At 37.7% G+C, this 24,466-nt stretch overlaps 1 protein-coding gene and 1 pseudogene across 1 annotated transcript in view; both read right to left on the reverse strand.

The window, feature by feature from the left end:
- Positions 1–24,466, reverse strand: part of BTBD9 (BTB domain containing 9) — a 479,622-nt gene that overhangs the window by 407,181 nt on the left and 47,975 nt on the right. Inside the window, exons 2-4 of the mRNA XM_090280431.1 lie at positions 10,383–10,594; positions 6,110–6,473; positions 4,232–4,496 (exon numbers count right to left, since the gene is read on the reverse strand). Coding sequence (XP_090136557.1) covers positions 4,232–4,496; positions 6,110–6,473; positions 10,383–10,567 — 814 coding nt within the window. The 5' untranslated portion in view covers positions 10,568–10,594. The remainder of the gene's footprint in view (positions 1–4,231; positions 4,497–6,109; positions 6,474–10,382; positions 10,595–24,466) is intronic.
- On the reverse strand, positions 14,410–18,901 carry LOC150006956 (small ribosomal subunit protein uS10 pseudogene; annotated as a pseudogene).

The raw sequence follows: 24,466 nt of genomic DNA on the forward strand, positions 1-24,466 counted from the left end.
ACTAGTCTAAACCACCTTCTTCGAAAGACTAATAATGTAAGTTATAACATCCTTTGGTCCTCTTTTTATTTTAAGGGTGTAAAAATCCCTGTAATTTGGTAAAAGCTTTAGGATAAGCAGCTCTAAGAATTAAAACTTCCAATAACCAATATTAATGAACTAAGAGAAAAAGAATTTTTAAAAGGATGTTAATCCCTAGTCCCAAGATAAAAACTTCTCTACACTTTACGAAAAGTCCCCAAAGACAAAGAACCTGTATCCAAAAAAGAACAAAAATAAACAAGCAAACAAATTTGCTCAATAATTTCAAAATAAGCAAAACTATCTTTCCAGAACAATAACCTCAGGAACAGTTCTGAAATTTTTGACACTTTTTTTTTCCTTAACAGTAAAGAAATTTGATGAAAGAAATCATCATCGTCGGCAGCCGTCCGTCTCGAGAGACGATGGTGTAGCTTCTTAAGAGTCTATCTGCACCGCCGAGAATGGCTGTGCAGTCCAACTCGGGAGTGACACGGTATCTGTCTCCTCCCGTGTTGAATCGACATCTTGCAATGACGCTGGAGTGTCCTCTCCAGTGAAGCTAAAGCTACAGAGCCTGGGCAGGGTGATATGGAGGGTCTGCTGTTGCCCATGCAGCAGACCCCCCCTCTCTTCGCAGCTGAAGGATCCAAGGGAAAGACGGAGTCAATACAGCTTGGCTTCAGGTGCGCCGCAGGAGTTGCCGGTGTTGACTACAACGTCAAACCGCCTTAGGGACTCCGGCTCCGGATTTTCTGTCGGGGTTTACTCCCTTAGCCTTTCCCGTGAAGAGGTATGCCGCAAGGCAGCGGAGGTTTTTTGGAGTCAGAGTTTTCCTTCTCTGATGTACCCTGACTGGAAGATCGAACCAGCAACATTTAGCTCGCAGGCCGACGCTCAATCCACTGAGCCAAACCAGCCAGGGGTGATGAAAGAAATAATGATTTAACTATCTGGATAACATTTACTTATGAAACAGCTAATTTGTTTTTTAGGATCTGATGGGAAAGTAATATGCTTCCTTGGTATGTATATTACTGATTTTACTATACATATAACAGTCCACTATTTGCTAAGTTCTCAAGTTTAGAGGTTAGATAAAAGATTCCCAAATATCTATATAATCTCTTTCTTGAGTTCCTACTGAATTACTCCAAAATGAAGAGCTTAAGATTTATGAGCAATAATTACAGTAAGCATGTCATTCGAGAATTGAGTGTGCCTCAACTGGTTGATTGATTATTCCCTTTCATGGTAATTTCATGGGCTATTATAACCCAGGCTGGACAACTATACTGAGCAGCTGATCAATTCCAAGCTCCCAAAAACTATGTGAAATGTCTGAAGCACCTCCATACTCCTGCAGCAATGCCCCAAGCCTAGCCTTATAATGAACATCGATATGGTGCCCCATCAGCACCTCAGCACCTCTGATCAAAATTAGGGCAAGAAGAGCAAAAAAACAAAACAAAAACAAAAAAAACCTTATAGGACAGAATCCATCAATGACAATTTAGAAAGTCTAAAATTATATTACTTGTCTTGTTACTTCTCCCCCTTCTATGCTCCCACACTTTATCCAGCACCATTCTCTAGCACTTTCACATCTCTTCCCCGACCTCTCCTGACGTGTTCCCTGCAGCTACCAAACTATTTCTCTACTACCTTTCATTACAATTCACATAGCAGATAGTTAACATATTGTATTTACTATCTTTTCAAGCCCATGACCTAATTCCCTGTTTAGCCAAGCTTCAGTCCAGACTACTCACCCGCTCACCACAATTTATATCCAAAAGTTTTCTCTCAGTTTTCAATTTTCTTGACATCCCAGCATCACCAGATACCACTCACCACCCTCCCCACATTCAAGCTCTCTCTTCTGTGGTTTCTGTAACTCTCCCTCAGTTCTCTCCCTACCTCTCTAAGTCTTCCTTCTCTGCCTTCAGCCTCCAGGCTATGGGTCTGCTCTAAATCACAGACTCTGATCTTTACTTCTTTCTCTATGCTCTAGCCCAGGTTTCAACTCTTTTATCACCAGCTTTGCTTCCTAAACACCTGCTTCCACTGTTATTAGACATTTTTCCTTGCATTCATTCACCAAGTGTCTGCTACATGCTATTAACTATGTTAAATGTTAAGTATCCAAAATCGATAGGGCTTACAAAGATTATCTCTACCGTCAAGGACCAAAGGTAAGTAAAAAATGTTGAAAACAATGTGATAATTCCTACACAGACATATGGAGATGAGGAAGAACACATATAATGATAATACAACAATGGTTTCCTATACAGAGCTTAAACACATTATTTATGTGCATTATTTCAATTAAGCCTCATAACAATAACAGAAAATATAAAACTAAAGGTAAAATCCATTATGTGATTTAATAATACCTTGTTATATAACTAGTGAGTGACTAATTGGGCATTTGAAGTCACATTTTTCTGGCTTCAGAACCTTTGCTTTCTCTTCAATGTCCAATGAAAAGAAATCTAAATCTGATGAGCCAGAAGAGAAGTCAGCTAGGACATCTATTAAGATCAGTCAATATTTCAAGAGAGCATCTAAAGCCACAGTCAAGGACAAGATTGTTCAGGGAAATGACTAACAGGAAAAACTTATAACTTGAATATCCCAGAAACCCTCAAACTATTTTAAGTCCAAAAATAAGCTCAGGATCTTCTTCAAAGAACTACTAATTTCATTAATTCTAAGACACCCTATTTTTTAAACACTGACGTTTCTGAAACATGATGCTGTGTCATGGTTTAAATGGCATTATTGTTTCCTTTCTTAGTGGTGCCTCAGAATTTCTGGTTTCTTAAATTTGATATAATAACTTCCTCCTAAACATAATCTTCAAATGTAAATCCCTTGAGCCACCAAGATGTAATTTTTAAAATATCTCCTCTGTATATCCATTACTTTCCATTTTCGCAGCCACCACTCTAGTTTAAAGTTGTACCAATTGTGCACAGGTTAAATACCCTCCTCACTGGTCTCCTTGAATCCAGTTTTTCCCTATTCCAAATCATCAAGTATAGCACCATGGATCAATCTTTCAAAACTGCCACTGTACTCATGCTTCTCCCCATCTCTAAAATCAGCTTCTCACTGCGCATAAGCAATATCCCAATCTAGTTTCAAAGTCTTCCATGATTTTGCCTGAGCTAACATTTACAGACTTTCTTTGTTATTAAGCAACATAAACCTTTCACTCTAGTCAAGCTCTTCTGTTCAGTCCTTAAAAGCTCTAATCTCCGTCTATTAATCTCACCAGTCCTCCCCTCTGAAATACACCCCACCCTGAAGCCATTCAGATGGGATACCAAGGCTCATCTCAAGCTTTATAATCTCCATGAAATGTCCCTCAATCATTCTAAGCCATGCCTTCTTCTGAAGTTCAGAGCATGTACCCTTCTTCAATATTGCTGTTTTTAACTTTTCATGGGGTATGCCTTATCTCCACAATGAAATTAAAAGGATCAAAGGCAGAGACTATATCTTATACTTACACAGTGTAGTTTAGTGGTTAATTGCATAGCCTCTGGAGCCTAACTACATAGGTCTGAGCCTCAGCTCCATGACTTTTTCTCTGTGACCTTGGGCAAGTTAGTTAACCTCTCTGTGCTTCGGTTTCCTCACTTGTAAAATGGAACCAGTAATGGTATGCACCTCAAAAGACTGCTGTGAGAATTAAATGACCATGTAAGACTGTCATTGAAACATAAAAAACTTTATAAGTGTTAACTGCTATTGTTTTTTTATTAAGAAAAATCACCAATAAGTACTGGAAATGACATAAGTGTTAGCTATTACTATTGTTATTTAGAATCTCTATGTTCATGGTTCCTAAAATAATAAGTACATAGCATGTATTTAGTACTGATTTGATGGAGAAAGTGAGGAGAGGTCTTCACATGAGAAAAAGCTTTTAAGGAAAGTATTTCTAACATTCTAGGGAATAGCTGGAGAAATCTTTCCAAGAATGGCAAGAAAATACCTATTTGGTAAACCACAATGGCTATGCAATCTCAGAAGGAATTAACAGGAGAATGGCAGGGAAAGGCATTACATAGGAAGCAGAGCTACATGTTCTTAGATCCACACATACCATGTATACCTGCATTATAGTTTTGTAGCTGAAACTGCCATATGATTCAAACAAAACTCTTTGGTGAGATTAGAACGGACAGGTACTTACTGAGCATGCCTCTGTAATTGAGGTCCATATCCCGGCTCTCTGATCGAACTTTAATAGCATCCAGAATGGCATCAGGAGACAGCAGTCCCGAAGGCCTCACAACATTCAGAAGTTCGGTGAGGCTCATCAGAGGTAAACGCACAGCCTGCATGATTTCAGCATGATTCTCCTTTGAATTGTGCTTACACCAGTTTAATAAGGCTAGGAAAATATCTTTTTCAGGAGCTGCAAATGAATCTCTTAATACGATGTTTAAAAGTGCTGTCTGAAAAGGATAACAAGAAGAAATTCCAGTTATATGGAGCTCGACCATGTGCATTATCCAAAAGACCACAGTGTCAGTTATATGGAAACAACTAACTCCTTCTGACCACTTTCTCCCCATCTTTGTGCCACGCACTCTCTTGCACACCAAGGCTGTGTGGACAGTCATAGGCACCTTGCACCACTCACGACACCAGGCACCCAGTCCTTCCAACACATCTGCACCATCTTCAATAAAATGGCAAGAAGAAAATGGCAGCGTGAGGAGCCAGCTGTCTTTCCATACACATTCTTCAGAAGGGTTTAAATTTATGAGTCAGTAAGATACACCTGGCATTTAACATTCAAAGTCTTTTGTTTCACAGTATTACTGCACTGCCATCATTTTGGTTCTCAGATTTTCAGACTGACCTCCAGCAATATGGTGTAACCCTCAAAGACCTTGCCTCTAAATATAAAGTAGAATAATAAAAATCATAGTCTAAACTCAAAACAAGATATGTAGCTTTTTAAATGGGTATTCTTAGTCAAAATATTCAAGCCCTAGGAGTAATACAGAAAGGGAAAGGAGAGACAATCACCAGGGTTCAGAGAAAGATTTGAGTAAAATAGTTTTACTCTATTATTCAGTGTAAAACATCAAATAATAATGAATGTTCAGCTGGCAAAAATAACAGACTGGCCAAAAAGTTCATTTAATTTTTTTCATAAAGACACATTTTTCATTTTCACTAATAACTATTGATTGGGATATTTTGAGTATGTCAGCTGTCTTCCACGTGGTGTAGCACTGATTGTTCTCAATTAATGTCCCGATTTGATCACTATCAACTTCAAGTGGTCTACCCAACCATGGAGCATGATCCAGCGAGAAATCTCCAGCATGAAACCACAAACCACTTTTGACACGTTCAATCAGTCACAGCACCTTCTCCATACACTGCACAAATCTTTTTTTGCATTTCAGTTATGTTTTTACCTTTCTTGAAATAATAAAGCAAAATATGCCAAGAATGTTGCATACTTCCTTTCATCTTCAACATTAAAACTGCTACACAAAAATTCACCAATTTTGATTGTTTTTTCAAAATGCACGCTGATATGACAGCTGTCACAATACAATCGAACAAAGTTGTTTCAAATGAAGTTCAAGACAACTAAGTGCTACAAGAGCCATCTTATGGAAAAAACCCAACCAACTTTTTGGCCAACCCAATATAAACAGTGACCTAAAGATATCTAATGACACATCTGATCTCCTTTATAAATTTTTCTCTCATAATAAGGAATTTTTTTTTTATCAAAGAAATACAAATTGAAAAAACAGTATGCAATACCACAAAGAAGCCCATTTGACTGTCATCACATTGAAAATAACCACCCAGCATCACAGTCTCTTTAACACTACCAGAAGAACCTTTAAAAAACAACAGAAGCAGTCTGCCTTTCTCTTATATGATGTAGTCTCAGTAGCCAGAGGCAGGTGGCTAGACAGACAACATCTTCCATATCTTCAACTTTTATATTTTATTTTTAGTTCATTGCTACATTTCTACTGTTCAGATATAAGTAAAACAATGCGTGCCTGTAAATTCCTTGTAGACAATGACACACCTTAGAAAGGGAGAGGAAGCCTTCACTTGAGAGCACCTCCTGAGCATTTCTGTCCATAAACATGCAGCACATGCAAGTCAGCTTGGGAAGTGAGTAGAGGCTGGCAACATCAAAAGTCATACAGACATTCTGAATGTTAAGTATGGTGCAGAGATACTCAGAGGTAGAATCCTCCAGCTCTGGAAATCCATATTTATGAGCCAGGCTCAAAAAATCCAGCAGCACCTCCTCCTTCTCATCCGTCAGTGTTGCCCGCCCGGTATAGATGTATTTAAGTAGCATAGTGAATGCTTCTGCAGTGGTGTCTTGAAGAGGGATTTCTGCTTCAGGCTGAGATTCTCGCATTCCACCATACAGTAATGCTCTGCATGTCAGAGAAGAAATGCATGAGAAAAACCTCAAATAAGATTTGCTACAAAGTTATGAAATAATGGCTATCAACATTACACAAACATAAGTTTGTTTAATAACAAAGATTCAGGTAAAGAAATACATAGGAATCATTTTAAATAGTTCTTTAATAAACTAAGAGAAGTAATTTTAAAACTATTTTGAATTAATACTTTAGACAACTGGACTAATGAAACATCCTGAAAGCTCAAGGTATGTAACATTCAATAAATAGAAATGAAAGTGCTCTTTTGAGAGGAACAGTGAAATTAATATAAACATGCCAAAGACCAATAATACAGTTTAAAAAGTAAAACTCTATAGAATATATAATCAGATAAAAACAAGCACAAACAGGTGCCATTCTTCCCTGTTAGACTGGCATAAATTAAAAATCCTGTTAATATTCAAGGCTGCAAAAGCAATGGAAAAACAGATGGTCTCATTCACTGCTTCAAGCATAAATGGGAAACCCTTTTTGGAAAGTAATTTAAGTAATATCTGTTCACATCTAAAACATACATACCCTTCAACTCAGTAATCTCACTTTTAGGACTCAGTTCTAGAGACATAATACAGCATGGTTGTAAAGATAAGCATACAAGAATATACACTGAAACAATGGAAACATTGCAAAAAATCTTACATGTCCACCAAGAGAAACATGATTTAGAAAACTGTGATACATACATTCTGTGCAGCTCTTCGAAAGTTTAAGGGAAGTCAGAATAAACTGTCTTGGGAAGATGTCCAGAATACAGTAGGTTAAGTTGCAGATCCATATGTGTTGAGTAAAAAAAGTATACAGCACATACTTCTATGTGTATGCACATAGGTATGTATAGATAGATCTATTTATATTGAGAAAAATTGGGGGAAATTCATATTAAACTGTTAACAGTGACTGTCTCTGGGAAATGGGAATAGATGGCTGGGAGGAAAGGCCTTTCACTGTTCCTTTATAAATTAAAAATGAAATTGGTGATGGAATTGTGGATGATTTAACTTTTTTGTCTTTCAGTATCTGTCACATTTTTAAAAATCTCCACATTGTTGCTTATCTGCTCATTTAAAAAGAAAAGAAAGAAAACTGTCAGGGTCCCCATGGGAAAGTATCGAGACTTAGAGCCCCGTGCAGGCCAAGAGAAGGAAATGAAGCCCGTAAGACCTGGCCAGAAAAACGGGAAAGCTGGGTGCATACGTGCCTCGATGCTATAGCCAGTGGCCCCAGTGGGAATGGGGCCATGAGAAGGTGCTTTATGTCCTTTGAAGCTTGTCCTATTTCTTTACCTCACTTGATCGCTTTATTGTACCAGCATCAGAGGTTTTAACTTTAACTCAAAATGAACTCACCCTCCCTATTTTACGGCCATCTAAAGTCTTTGAGTCCAACACACCCTGACCTGAGGGAGATCTCAACTTTCCTTCAATTGTTATCCCTGAACGATATCTGTTTTCTGTAATCAGCACTGTTTAACATTGGTTGATGAGTGTGTGCTATATGCCCTTAAGCTTACTGCACTCAATGTAAGACCTTGGAGAAAGGCAATCGAGGCATTTGTCTCTCAGACATCTGATCTTCTCTCCCCTAGCACAAGCTGCCTGAGAAGTCTTCATTTCATCTGCAACACCAGGGAATCTCTGTGGTTTGGGGGTCCCCAAGAGAAACCTAGACAATTCAGTCACATAATGAATTTAAATTTCTACCTCTATTAATCTAGAGAAATAATATGAAACAATTAAACTTTCAATCTATCCAAAAAAGAAAGGGCAGCCAGAAAATGACAAGGTAGGAACTCAAAAAAGGAAAAGTAAAGAGTGAGAAAGAAAATATGTAAAAGTCAGAGCAAGAAAATAAGGGGGCTAAAAGAGATTCCCCCTGCTCCTAACATTCTGAGAACAGGACTAGCACTTCAAGGATCCCTCCACACCTGCCAGGAACTCTTCTCACCCTCTCCCAGGATCCAGCATTCTTTCTTGGCTCAGGAAAATAAGTAAAACCATCCAGCAAAAGATTCATGAATATTCTGAGCACACCTCTTCATTGGTTATACTCTGCCTAAAAACACTTGAAGTTTTCCATTACCCCAGAGAATATCCAACCACAACTTTAAAATTACTAGATTAAAAAGCACCTTCGTGGGAAGGTCTCACCAAGACTTACTCCAGTGTGACCTATGATATTTACACAGATTATCAATGCTTTAAAAGTAGATTTGATGAAGCTCCCTTGGAACTCTAAATATGAACCCCCAACTTGTGGAAAGTTCCCTTCTGCATGGTTAGCTTGTCCTTCTCTGGGAATTGATAGGCTCTATGATGACACTTAGCAAAAGCCTCTCCTGACTACTGATAGTTAGCTTACCTTTACACAGAAACAGTGTCAGCAATGAGAATTTCAGATAGCATTGGTAATGATTCTGAGTTTAGCCTCATGAGCAATCAGATATTAATTAAGGTTCAATATTCACAAACAAACATCAAGAACAAGGTCAATAAGTGAGGGAGTATATTCCATTCATTTAATATGGTCTTCAGATTTTTTTAAGTATTTGAGTTTCTTTTAAGAATATATTGATCACCTAAAAGATACCCATTGATAGTTGTCTCAAATTATTTTTGAAAGAGGGTGAGGTATAAACTATTAACAGATATTAAACATAAAGCCAAAACATTCTGATTTAATACAGAATGGATTCTTCGACAAACACTTTAATAGTAAGAAGTGGACCAAAAGTAAGAAATGGAAAAGAAACAAAAAAGGGCAAGTGCACAGAGGACAGAGGCTGGTAACAAATAATGACTAGACAAGGCCATTAGCAAGAGGAATAGGAAAGTGTAAGCAAGGACTCTTTAATAGAATCCTCCCTTTTCTAGGCTCCTCGTTTCATCTACAGTAGCACTTTATATGTACAAGATGAAATGTTCTAAAATTTTTTATAAAATACTATAAAAGTTCTCATTAGATAGTAAATATTTCTAAAAACCACACTTCACTATGTGACTCTAGGTGTTCCTGTTACACTGTCTCAGTTATTTCTGATTATAAAACTCAGACTGCAGTTTTCACTAGAAGGTAACTGAATTTTTCTCTAAGCCATCAGCATTTCAATTTTAGATATCAAGTTTCCCAGGAAAATCAGTAATTTTATGGATATAGACCAATGGATTTATCAAAGATAAATTATCATTCAGTGATGATTCCCTTTTAACTAACATTGGGTATAATGCAGAGTAATCAGAGCTCACTTTAACATTTATAACATTTAAGGGTTTGAGTAACAAAATAGCTACATATAAGTACAAGTTTTACATTAATTAAATGCATAAATATTTTATTTAGTTTTAGTTCTAGTGTTATTATGAAACGGTCTCGATAAATACTTAAGTTTCCTTTAATGTGGGGTTACCAAACTACTCGTCTTAAAGGTATATCTGTTGCGCTACCTTCAGGTCCTGGACATCAATAGTCTGAAACTAAGCGGTATTTATGTTCATTAGCAAGTTCAGAGGGCCGTCTGTCTATATACCAAGAAGCCTATTTCCCAATATATCAATTTAACTTACATTAGTTGTCAATGGTGAGGAGAAAGTGAGAGCAACAGAAACTCAGTCTAAGAAATATTCTTGAGACCTTAAAAACTGGTTGATTGCGTAGAGGCTAGCCTGGGAACCCTTTTAATCCTATAATTCTAAAATGGCTCCTAAAGAAAAAGGTGATTTTCAAAAAATAATAAAAAGGCTACAAAGATGAAATTCTTATAGATGCTGAATTGAAAAGTTGCTAGTATTTATTGTTATGCTTTGTTATTTTTTGCAGAGTAAAAAAATACCACTGTTTCTACAAGTTAACTTGAATCTTCAAAAATTATTACAGACTTACCGAAAATATTGGCACCTCGCTGCTAAAATTACTCGGTGGGCAGGAAAACGTTTCTTTTCCACAACAAATGTGACATCACCATATTCTTCCCCAATCAACAAGGCACCAATATGTTCAGACAAAATGTGCACATGATCAATTTCCCCCACTGCAGTAAAGGGGCGAAGAGGGTGGCTGTTACTCATCTTGCAGAATAGATAATAGTTGCCAGTCTGGTATAAAGAAGAGATGAGAGTTAGTGGTGGAAGGGAAGTATACACAGAAAATCACATACATAAACACAGCTAGGTAAAAACTACTTTAAAACACTCAGATAGAGAGATTTCATCATTACTGGTATCTTTATTAACCCATTTATTCTGGGGAGCAATTCAGCCTGCTTCCATTAACTCTACTACCTTCACTGCCTTATCACACTGGGAAAGCAAAAATAGAGGCCAGGTCCCTCAAACAGTAGCAGCACTTAAGAGCTATCACAGTCTAGAATGCTGTGCCCAAATGCAGGTCCCTTACTTCTCAGTACCTCAGGAAAATGAAAGTCACCTACCAGAACTCCTCTTTTAGCACAGATTTAATAAGGTAGGGCATACCTAACTATACCCAGCAGAAAAGGCATCTGGGCACAGATCTAGACCTAAATCACAAAGAGAATAACCTAAATCATCACATTTCAAATACTTTCAGAAGTTTTGGTCGGAAACCATCAAATATTTTAGAAAAAAAAATTGTAATGGTCTGTAGTCACAAAAATAACATTTATTTTTTTCTTTTGTTTATTGTTGTTCTATTACAGTTGTCCCATTTTTCTCCCATTGCTCTCCCTGCCCCGCCCACCTCCCCCTCTCCCACAGTCAGTCCCCACCCTGTTGTCCATGTCCATGGGTCATTCATACTAATTCCTTGACTAGACCCTTCCCTTTCTTTCCTCCCCTTTCTCCCCCTCTCTCCTCCCCTCTGCTCACTGTCAGTTTGTTCCTTGTTTCCATGCCTCTGATTCTATTTTGCTCATTTGTTTGTTTTGTTCATTAGGTTCCTGTATTAGGTGATATCATATGGTATTTGTCTTTCATCGCCTGGCTTATTTCACTAAGCATAATACTCTCCAGTTTCATCCATATTGTCACAAAAGGCATGAGTTCCTTCTTTCTTTCTGCTGCGTAGTATTCCACTGCAGAAATGTACTCGTTTTTTGATCCATTCATCCACTGACGGGCACTTAAGACTGTTCCCAGCATTTGGCTATTGTAAATAGCACTGCTATGAACATAAGGGCGCATAGGTTCCACTGAATTGGTGTTTCGGAATTCTTGGGGTACAGCCCCAGCAATGAAATCATTGGATCAAAAGGCAGTTCCATTTTTTGTTTTTTGAGGAAATTCCATACTGTCTTCTACAATGGCTGCACCAGTCTGCATTCCCACCGACCATGCACTAGGGTTCCCTTTTCTCCACATCCTCACCAGCACTTGTTTATTGACTTATTGATGATAGCCATTCTGACTGGTGTGAGGTGATATCTCATTGTGGTTTTGATTTGCATCCCTCTGATGGCTAGTGATGTTGAGCATCCTTTCATATGCCTATAGGCCCTCTGTATGTCCTCCTTAGAGAAGTGTTTGTTAAGGTCCTTTGTCCATTTTTTAATTGGATTGTCTGTCTTCTGGGTGTTGAGTTGTATAAGTTCTTTATATATTTTAGAGATCAAACCCTTGCTGAGATATCATTGGCAAACATGTTTTCCCATACGGTTGGTTCCCTTTTCATTTATTTTGCTGTTTTCTTTAGCTGAGCAGAAACATTTTAGTTTGATGTAGTCCCATTTGTTTATTCTTTCCCTTATTTCCCTTGTCCTAAGAGATATATCAGCGAAAATATTAATGAAAATTTATAGCCGCATCCTAATACATTTCAAACACAGAATAACCCCAAATGTTTTTCTGGAGACTATAACTTCTAGTCCCAATGTTCAGCTCTAATGATCACACTGCCTGTGTCTACTAGGACATCATTACATTTAATCAGATTTATGGGCACTTCCTTGCTTTTGTGTGCAATGCCCTTCAATAAACATTAACTGAAAATCAAAAATCTAAAACTTAATTAACATTTCAGAAAAGGAAGTTATATGCATCAAAAGCTAAAAACATTTATAATTCTTAAACCTCTAATGTACTTGCAGGTACTGCTTTTTCAGGTATAAGTAACCTAGCAAGTGGATGAGAGCCTTCACTAGCATACAGTTGTCCAAAACAGAGCTGTGGATGACAACTCAGAGGTGAGCCAGCTACCCTCTGTTGCACCAGAGACTAGGGGAATTCAGCCAGATATGCTTTCTCCACTAGCCCTCTACACCTTCTAGAACTCTCCATTTGGACTAGGAAGGATTAAAGGATAAGCCACTCCTACTCTTTAAACTTTCACATCCAGATCCATTATCAAAATGTATGAAGAAATGGTCTTTATCCCCAGAGACTGCAGTGGAAGATCCTCCTGATCCAGCTTCTCCAGTTCCTGCTACTCCGTGACCACAGCCAACAGAAGGAAAACAGCAAGGACTGTGATATAGGGAAACATGGATGACTTACACAAACAGACACCACCCCGGGTAAGTGAACAAGCTCCTGTGTTAGGAGCATCAAAGGACTAGCAGCATACCATAAGGAACGCTCACAATAAAACACCGGGACACAGGACTTCGGCAGCAAAGCGAGGCGTTTATTCACGAGTCTGCAGAGTCGGGCACATAGCCAGCCCGGGGCATGTGCACACGAAGCAGACAAAGAAAACCGGTTTTATACTAATGTGGTTAGCTCCCCCTCCCCTCTTCTTCTCCCCCACTTCTCCATTACTGGTTAATCTGGGTTCACAATCTAATACAATTAACTACTTAACTAAGGGTGTGATTAATTTAGGGTAATCTAGTTATAGGTCTATCTCCAACTTATTTGCAAAGTTATCTAGCTACATCTTCCCATTTCTCTGTGTTTGGTGATGACAATCCACCTCCTTTTGATCCCAGAGATATGTGTGAGGAGCTGTGGAATTTCCTTGTCCCTTTTCCATGATTTATGTGTTCATTATCTCCTGCTGGTTTGCAAGTCACTGGCTTCTTTATCCCTACAATACTACCATCACTGCCAAGGCAAATCCCTTTCCCTCAACCGCAACCTCCATTGGAAAGCCCTAAAAACGAAACCATCTCCAGTCACCTGTGTATGAAAGACAGCTAAAAAGGACCTACTTAGGAGTGTCAGCAAATCATGTGAGAATCAATCATTTAATGTGTGATGCCACAGTCTTAACGCAGGAGTTGGCAAACTTTATGCCAAGGGTCAGACAGTAAATATTTTTGGGCTTTGCAGGCTGTACAGTCTATGTTACAATACTATCCAACTAAAAGCAACCACAAACAATAATTAAATAAATGAGTGTGGCTATGTTCCAATGAAACTATTTACAGGAAAAGGCTGGACTTATTAACTTCAGGCCATAGTTTGCTAACCCCTACTCTAACATATGATCAATGATTGACTATAAACTAGACAAAGGTTCAAACTGTTTTTGTTTCAGTTTCTGTCTATGTTATCCAACCACTGTTCGAAATCACATGGTCATTTCCTATATTAGCCATGAAGTTCTGAAAGTGACTCATACCTGATTTCAAAATCCCATTCCTCTTCAACATAAATTAGCACATCACTATCTAATGTCTCAGTGATGGTGCATGACTCTGAACAAAACTGATGCTTTCTTGGCTGAAAAGATGCAGTTTCAGACCATGGCAACAAAGTGATTATAGCAATAAAACAAATTGTAATCTTTTTCCTGATGGAGGTTCTTGTCTTCAATTTGTAAAAAATGTAATATCTGCAAAGCACAATAAAGAGAAGTATACAAAATGAGGAGTGCCTGGACCCAGTGAATATATTCTCTGTTATAACACTCTCTCATGATGAGTAAGATTCAAATGATAGACTAAATGACTTTTTTAAAAACAATTGATAGTAAATTTATTAAAAAGCTTGATTTAAGCATCTACAATGGTGACTTCAACCTCAGCTACTGGCTCAATACTGATGGATGTAATCTGCTTAACAATCTCAGAAGGGCTGTGCAAGTCAATGAGTCTCTTGTGAATCCTCATCTGAACAGACTTCAAGTTTTAGAACCCTCCCCACAGGCAGTTTTTCTTATAACGATTCTCAGAGTCTTGGCAGGCATCCAGACTGGTCCTTTCACTTTGAGATTCTTTTTCTTTGCCCCTCTGATCAAGTCAGCACACATCTTCTCCAAAAATTTTACACTGCAGCTGGTTAGAGTAATTCAAATTCAGTGAATCACCACCTCTGGTTCCACAGGTACCTTTAAAAGACATTGCTGCAGCACAGCTTTCTGATTGACAGGTTCCTTGGCAAGAGTGAACAGAGGTGAGTCAGGAGCAGCAGTGGAAGGGACAGCACTTAGCTGCAGTTGCAACCGCGTCTTCCCCAAAAAGCAACTAAATGACTCTTGGTGCACAATGACTGGTTTTTGGTTAACTAGCTCAAAAGTAAATTTATAATTCTTCAACTGATACAATAAGCATTAATACTACATACATAAATATCATTCTCATAGTCTCTCTAGATCTGTAATTCTTAGTCATACAATTTTATTTTGCTAAAGGTACATTTTAATTATGCTTTTCAACTAGAGACATAAAACTAATATTGCCAGGTATAGAAAATAGTCACTTAGTATGGCATAAACACAAATTTTATTAGAATATATAATGAATTTTAATTAGACCAATGATTCCCAATGAGCTTGCAGCACATTGGAACCACATGGGGAGTTTAGAAAAAAAGAAGAAAAATGCTAGAGCCCCATCTATCAGAGATTCTGGTGCAATTGGTCTAGAATGTATAACCACTATTCTGAAGTGATTTGAATGAGCCATTGATTTAGACACTTTTAGGTTCACAGCCCTTACTGAGGTGCACATACAAATAAAATAACAGCTAAAGGAGAAAGATGGCAGAGGACTGAAAGGAGGCTGAGCTTGCTTGCTCCCAAGACCTGTCTGTAGTTTTGGCTAATTATGGACAGAGCATCTCAGTTAAGATCTGGATACTGACAGGAGTTGAGCCTTGGTGCTGCTGGCAGTAGAGAAGACTGTCTCAGAGTGACCTGTCTGGTAAGGATCGTGGAGGAGAAAGGGGCAAGACATAAGTTCTGGCTGGCTTGGCTCCCCAGACTGTGGCTGGCAGTGCACAAAGATTTTTTAGTGCCCCTAGGCTTCCCCTGTGAAGAGTCAGGAGTGTAGAATGAGGCTCTGCCCACTGGCAGAGGCAGGAGTGGGCCAGGTGGCACCTGACTCTGAGAGGCAAGGAGCAGCGTATTTTGTGTGTGTGTGTGTGTGTGTGTGTGTGTGTGTGTGTGTGTGTGTGTTTCTCCTGATTGTTTTTTGAGGACCAGGGGAGGAAAAGCTAGGGGCGGGACAAGATTCTTGGGAAATGCATGAGCAAGAGCCATTAGCCCAAGCCCCTCTCCCCCACCTGGGCCCCTGGTCACTCGCACACGGGAGCACCCCAATTCGTCCACCCCTGCACACAACTGGCCTGCCCGCAGCCTGCCCTGGGCAGAAGCACAGAAGCACCTGTAGTCAGCCCACCCCTCATGTGAAGCTGGCTGGCCCAGGGCCTGTCCACAGCCTGTCCCCGGCCTGCATGAGGGAGCGTACTCGCCAATGGGTGTGGCCCAAGGACAATGAGGTGAACTAGAGGAGCTTTGTAAAAGTTTCCAGTGCTGGCTCTAGAGAAAGAGCTGGGAAAGCAGCGGACTAGATCCCAGTGCAAAATTATCCCCAGTGCTATGGAAGACATCTCTTAGGCAGACTACTCTCCTCCAAGTGGCATCAGCCTGAAGCAGCAGCACAATAACTGTATACAAGAAGGTCAACCGCAAAGGCAGGAAATAAAAAAGGTCAATCTAAGAAGCAGAAACAAACAGGAGAGCCACCTAAAACTAAAATAGGAAGACGAAGAAACAACACCCCATCAAAAGGAAAGAAGGAATTCCCAGAAGGAAGGATAGATTAAATAGAGGCAAGCAAACTGTCAGACATGGAATTCAAAACAATGGAAATGAGGAAGCTCATGAATTCAACAAACTAAAGAGAAAACTACAAAGAACTTCAGAGAAGCTATAAGGAACTTACTGAGAATTACACCAGCATGAAAAAGGACATAGAAACTATCAATAACAGCCAGGAAGAAGTGAAAAATACAATTTCTGAACTGAAGAACACAGTAGAAGAAATCAAAAGCAGGCTAAATGAAGCAGAGGACCGGATCAGTGAGCTAGAAAAAAATTCCCAGACAGTACAACAAAATGAAAAAAGGCTGAAAAGAAATGGAAAGGGTTTAAGAGAGCTTCAGGACAATTTGAAATGCAACAATATCAATATCATAGCGATACCAGAAAGAGAAGAAGAGGAGCAAGTGATAGAGAACCTGACTGAAAAAGTAATGACAGAAAACTTCCCAAACACGAGGAGAGAAAAAGTCTCTCAAGTACAGGAAGCACAGAGGGTCCCAATGAAGATGAACCCAAAGAGGACCACTCCAACGCACCTCATAATTAAAATGGCAACATTCAAAGAAAAAGAAATAATCCTAAATGCAGGAAGAGAAAAATAGCAAATAACATACAAGGGAGCTCCGATAAGGCTATCACCTCATTTCTCAACAGAAACACTACAAGCCAGAAGGGAATGGCAAAAAATATTTCAAGCAATGAAAAACAAAGGCCTACAACCAAGGCTACTCTACCCACCAAGGCTCTCTTTCAAAATGGAAGGTGAAATAAGGAGTTTCCCAAAAAAAGGATGACTAAAACAATACATCTCCACCAAACCTACATTGCAAGAGATGCTAAAGGGAATGATTTAGGAAGAGGGAGGGAGAGGAACACAGGTACAAAGGGAAATAAATAAATATCTGTCAATAACCTTCAATCTAAATGGATTAAATGCTCCAATCAAAAGACATAGGGTAATGGAATGGATAAGAAAATAGGACCCACATATTTGCTGTCTACAAGAGACCCACCTCAGAACAAAAGATCTACAGATCTACACAGACTGAAAATGAAGGGATGGAAAAAAGTATTACATGCAAATGGACATGAAGAAAAAGCTGGGGTAGCAATACTTATATCAGACAAAACAGATTTCACATCAAAGGCCATAAAAAGAGACAAAGAGGGCATTTCATAATACTTAAGGGAACAATCTATCAAGAAGATATAACCCTGGTAAACATATATGCACCCAACATAGGAGTACCCAAATATATAAGGAAAGTCTTTGAAGACTACAAGAAGGATATCAACAGCAACACACTCAGAGTAGGGGAATTTAACACCCCATTGTCAACAATGGACAGACCTTTAAAGCAAATAAACACCAAGGATATTGAGGCATTGAACAACACTCCAGATGAAATGGACTTACTTGATACATATAAAAATTTTCACCCCAAAGAAGCAAAATACACATTCTTTTCAAGTGCACATGGAGCATTTTTCAAAGATAGACCACATGGGAGGACAAAAAACAAGCCTCGCCAAATTCAAGAAAATTGAAATTATATCAAGCATCTTCTCAGACTACAACGGATTAAACCTGGAAATCAACCTCAACGGAACAGCTCAAAGACATTCAAACACATAGAGAATGAACGACATGCTATTAAATAATTAAAGGGTTAACAATGACATCAAGAAGAAATCAAAGTCTCTGGAAACAAATGATAAAGAACATACAACAGCCCAAAACCTATGGAACACAGCAAAAGCAGTCCTGTGAGGAAAGTTCATAGCAATACAGGCCTACCTAAAAAGGATAGAAGAATCTCAAATAAAAAATCTAACCCTACAGCTACAAGAAATAAAGAACAACAGCAAACAAAGCCCAGAGTGAGTAGAAGGAAGGAAATAATCAAGATCAGAGCAGAATTAAATGACATAGAGACTAAATAAACAATTCAAAAGATCAATAAAACCAGGAGCTGGTTCTCTGAAAAGATAAACAAAATCGACAAGCCTTTAGCCACGCTCATCAAGAAAAAAAAGAGAAAGGACCCAAATAAACTCAGAAATGAAATTGGAGAAATCACAACCGATAACACAGAAATACAAAGGATTGTAAGAAACTACTACAAACAACTGTACGGCAAGAAATTTGACAACCTAGATGAAATGGACAAATTTCTGGAAATACATAATCTTCCAACACTGAATCAAGAAGAAGCAGAAAGTTTGAATAGACCAACAACAACTAATGAAATTGAAGCAGTAATCAAAAAACTCCCAGCACACAAAAGTCCTGAACCAGATGGCTTCACTGGCAAATTTTACAAAACATTTAGAGAAGAACTAACACCTATGTTTCTCAAATTATTTCAAAAAATCCAAGAAGAGGAAAGACTCCCAAACTCTTTCAATGAAGCCAGTCTTACCCAAACTCCAAAATCCATTTGTGATGAAAACACTCAGCAAAACGGGAATAGAGGGAGCATACCTCAACATAATAAAGGCCATATATGAGAAACCTGAAGCCAACATCATAACTCAATGGGAAAAACTGAAAGCATTCCCCCTGAGATCAGGAACAAGACAACGATGTCCACTCTCTGCACTCCTATTCAACATAGTCTTAGAAGTTCTAGCCACAGCAGTCAGACAAAAAAAAAGAAATAAAAGGCATCCAAATTGGAAAAGAGGAAATAAAACTGTCAGTACTTACAGATGACATGACAGTGTACATAGAAAACCCTATAGACTCCATGAAAAAACTACTCGACCTAATTTGTGAATTTGGCAAAAAAGCAGGGTACAAAGTCAATATTCACAAATCGAAGGCAGTTCTGTACACCAAAAATAAAATATCAGAGATAGAAACTAGAAAAAATATCCCAATTACTATAGTAACAAGAAAAATAAAATATCCAGGAATAAACTTAACCAAGGAGGTAACAGATCTGTACTCGGAAAACTATGTCACACTGAAGAAAGAAATTAAGGAAGATACAAATAAATGGAAGCAAATACCATGTTCATGGATGGGAGGAATCAACATCATTAAAATGTCCATACTACCCGAAGCAATTTATAGATTCAACGCAATCCCTATTAAAATACCAGTGAAATATTTCACAGACCTAAAATTGATACTTCATAAGTTTATATGAAACCAAAAAAGACCCCAAAGAGCCACAGCAATCTTGAGGAAGAAGAACACGATAGGAGGAATTACAATACCTGATGTCAAACTATACTACAAAACCACTGTAATCAAAACAGTCTGGTACTGGCATAAAAACAGACATATAGATCAATGGAAGAGAATAGTGCCCATAAATAAACCAAGGTCTATATGGTCAACTAATATTTGACAAAGGTGGAAGAAACATAAAATGGAGCAGAAAGAGCCTCTTCAACAAATGGTCCTGGGAGAACTGGACAGGGACATGCAAAAAAAATGAAACTAGATCACCCTACCCCAGATTAAACTCAAGATGGATCAAAGAGTTAAATGTAAGCCGTGACACCATAAAAGTCCTAGAGGAAAACATAGGAAGGAAAATTTCAGATATCCCATGCAGCAATATTTTTGCTGATATATCTCCTAAGACAAGGGAAATAAAGGGAAGAATAAACAAATGGGACTACATCAAACTAAAGAGTTGCTGTACAGCAAAAGAAAACATCAGCAAGATGAAAAGGGAACCAATCATATGGGAAAACATATTTGCCAATGATACCTCAGACAAGAGACTGATCTCCAAAATATATAGAGAACTTATACGTCTCAACACCAAGAAGACAGACAACCCAATTAAAAAATGGGCAAAGGACCTGAACAAACACTTCTCCAAAGAGGACATACAGAGGTCCACAGGAATATGAAAGAATGCTCAACATCATCAGCCATCAGAGAGATGCAAATTAAAACCACAATGAGATACCATTTCACACCAAACAACGAGTGCTGGCGAGGATGTGGAGAAAAGGGAACCCTACTGCACTGCTGGTGGGAATGCAGACTGGTGCAGCCACTATGGAAAACAGTATGGAATTTCCTCAAAAAACTAAAAATGGAACTGCCTTTTGATCCAGCAATTCCACTGCTAGGATTATACCAGAAGAATCTTGAAACACCAATTCAAAAAACCCCATGCACCCCTATGTTCATAGCAGTGCTATTTACAATAGCCAAGTGCTGGAAACAGCCTAAGTGCCTGTCTGTAGATGAGTGGATCATAAAACTGTGGTACATTTACACACTGGAATACTAAGCAGCCGAAAGAAAGAACTCCTGTCATTTGTGACAACATGGATGGAACTAGAGGGAATTCTGCTTAGTGAAATAAGCCCGAGAACAAAAAACAAATATCATATATCATCTAATACAGGAAACTAATGAACAAACAAATGAGCAAAATTGAACCAGAGACATGTAAACAAGGAGCAGACTAACAGTTACCAAGGGGGGAGGGGGGAGAACGGGGTAAGTAGGGGAAGGGTCTAGTCAAGAAACTAGTATAAATGACCCACAGACATGGACAACTGGGTGGGGACTGACTGTGGGAAAAGAAGTGGGCTGGGTGGGGTGGAAAAAATGGGGGAAAAAGTGAGACAACTGTAATAGAAAAACAAAAAAAAGAAAAGAAAAATACCAGCTGAGAAAAGTCATATAATTCCATTTTGAGTCTTACTATGAAGAGGCAAATGTAGTAACAAAGTTACCAATGCCACAGCTTGTATGCAGAAAATATTTTCACCCTATGCTATAGCTTATCTAAAAGTCACAGTTTGGGTCCACTGCTTGCTTTTTTAAAAGCATGTGTTAGACACCACACACCAATAAACTTAATTTTTTTAACAACCAATTTTAATTTGATAGATAAAATTGGGAAAAAATTTAAGCTTATGGGGTAAAACTGTTTATTGACTTCTTAAGTTTTGAAAGTTATTCAACCATGAATGACATACAAATTTTCTAACTTCCATGAGATTGTTTCCACACCTGTAATGATTACATAAGGGGTTTTTTAAGTTATATATTTTACTTTGCCACTGTCTTTTAATACCACTGTTTTGGCCTGTCATATAAAATGAAGTCTCATGAGTGTATAGTTGTACTCACAACTGTTATTTATTACAGCAAAAGAATACAGAGCAAAATCAGCAACGGTTTTGAAAAAGCACATGGGGCAAAGTCTGAGGGAAACCAGACACAAAGATCCTCTCCAATGAAGTTACACTGGATGTGCTTAATTCCCCCACAAAGCTGTGACAGCCTGCATTAGAATCTTAATAGCAAGGCACTTAATGGGAAGCTGTTAGTGTAGGTAGCCCTGGCGTGTACCCAAATTCCAGACTCCATGAAGGAAAGCAGTGTTCAACAAAAACCATACTGTTTGTACAGTTTAAATGAGCCACGCATCAATTAATGGCAGGAACCCTTTTATCCAAGTTTTGGATGCTAGACATGGGACAATTTTGCAAGCAGGCTTTCTAAAAATAAAAGTTGAATCCTGCTATGTTCACATATTTTTTATAGCCCCAGAAACAACCAGAGGATCTAACAATGTCAGAAAAAGCACTGAAAACCTACCTGATATACTTATTTAATCTTAGATTTGGAGAGGAGAAAGCATACTAAAGAAAGAACTTACTCCACCTGCCCAAACGTATTACTGACCCCTGACCTCCAAACATGCCAGATCCAAACAGCTGTATGAACAGGTTTCTTCAAAACTTTAAGAATCACATAATTCCAATGTTAACCTATTCCTGTGCACAAGGGAAAAAGTAAAGTTTTCTGCTTCTTCTTATGAAGCTAAAATAACCCTAACACAAAGATGTGACCACAACCACTCACTCAAATATCAGTATAAATGAAAAAAAATCCTATGTAAAATATTGGAAAACAGAATTAAGCAGAAGGATTCATGACAAAGTGGGTCAATTCGAAAAGGATGAAGAATATTAGGGAAAATAATTATGTCATCAAATTAAAAAGTCAAAGAAGAAAAAAGTCATGTAAATAACACAATAAAAGCTAAAATACATTTTTATGCAATCATTAAGTTTATTTTTATAAGCTTTAATTGAATAGGAATAAAAGGATCCTTCCTTTACTTGATACCTACATACACAGCCTAATTGTAACAGATGTCAGAAGCTAGTTAATAATACAACACTAGGAACATTCCTAGAAAGTTCAGAAATAAAATTAAAATGTCTACTCTTACCACAATTTTCAGGAACAAAATGCTCAGTGAAATAAGTCAGTCAGAAAAGGCTAAGAAGTACACAATTTCACTCCTATGTGGGATATGACACTGAAACTCAGAGACACAGACAGACAAAATCTGTATGGTGGTCACCAGATGGAAGGGGTGGGGGAACAGTAGAGGGTAAACAGGGCCAAATATATGGTGACAGAAGGTAATTTAACTATGGGTTGTGAGTACACAATGCAATATACACATCATGTATCGTGGTAATGTACACCCGAAACCTATATTACCCTGTTAACCAATGTCGCCCCAATAAATTTAATTAAAAAACACAATCCAATTAAGGAAACCAAGTTAAAGCTAAATTGATGATTAAACAAAGAGACAAAATAATCACAACTGCTGATAATCTGACTGCCCACACAAAATATCCATGAAAATCAACACCATTTTTACAAAAACTATTGTGGGATTTAAGAAAAAGAAATGGACATATATTGTTTGGAGATAGAAAGACACAATGTAGAGAAGAGACCAAACATCTCTAAATCACTAGTAAAAAGCATATTAAATATTTTATTGTACTTTATATTGTGAAAACAATACTAACAGAAAGCAAAAATTCAACCAAGCATTCTTGGTAGGAATACACAATTAAAAAACAATAATTTGACAAATGGGTACACATATTAGAAAATTGAAAATGAGAAGTGAGAAATTTATGTTTATTAAGAGGTTTTTTAAAGCTGACATAGTTCTAATTACTACAGGAATTAAAAAGTATTCCTTATCAGAATCACAACAGAGTTTTTAAAGTAAATTGGAATAAAGGAGTTCATCTGCAAGAATAAATATGTGATTTGGTGTATACTCTGAGAAAAAAAAGAATGATAAAAGGGACCAGCTTATTAGATGAGAAAGCAAATCATAGATTAGAACAATTAAAACAATGTTATGTTACAGACACAGATCATGGGAACATAATAGTCCAGAAATATACCCAAGTACACATAGGAAGTGAGTATACATATAAATGTAGCATTTCAATTCAGTGACAGAAAATGTGAATTATTTTTAATAAAAGATATGGCCAGTCATTTTTTAAAAAGCTGGATATTCACACGAGAGGACAAAATTAAATACAAAAGGATGTCAACTTCAGCACTTTCTGTAACAGTTAAAAATCGGAAAAAATTCAAATGCCCATTTAAAGGGAATGTAGTAAACAAATATTAAGTCTATACAACTGAATATTATACAATGATTTTATAAGAATAAAATTAGATACTACTTACATTAAAAATCATAAATACATGCAACTGTATACAAAAGGACAAACTGCAAAACAGTATTATAGTAAAATCCTATTTTTAGTAAATAAAAAGCAAACACCAAACTGTGAAAAAGGGTTAACCCAATGGATCAGGGTTGTGGGAAAAAAATTTTTACATAATGCACTACACATTTCTGTAATGTTTAAAATTTTTATAGCAAGCATTTTTTTGTAATATTATATTCAAATATTTCAATAACATTGGCTACTAAAATTACAAAATAAGTTAGTCTGTGTATGAGACAGCAAGGGTTCTAATTTGCCACAACCAGCAGTACCTGATTTAGTGACTAAGAATGGTAAGCAGAGGGACTATATATTATCTCCACAGATAAAAAATTAATTAACAACTTGAAGGCTGGAATAAAAAGTGCATTACATTAAGATAGGCAAAAAGGAATAAATATCAGACACCTGGGTAGCATTACCTACTAGGATGCTCCATCTGATATATCCCCACT

The sequence above is a fragment of the Furipterus horrens genome, unplaced genomic scaffold (assembly GCF_987537825.1).
Source record: "Furipterus horrens unplaced genomic scaffold, mFurHor1.1.pri manual_scaffold_6, whole genome shotgun sequence".
Taxonomy (NCBI): Eukaryota; Metazoa; Chordata; class Mammalia; order Chiroptera; family Furipteridae; genus Furipterus; species Furipterus horrens.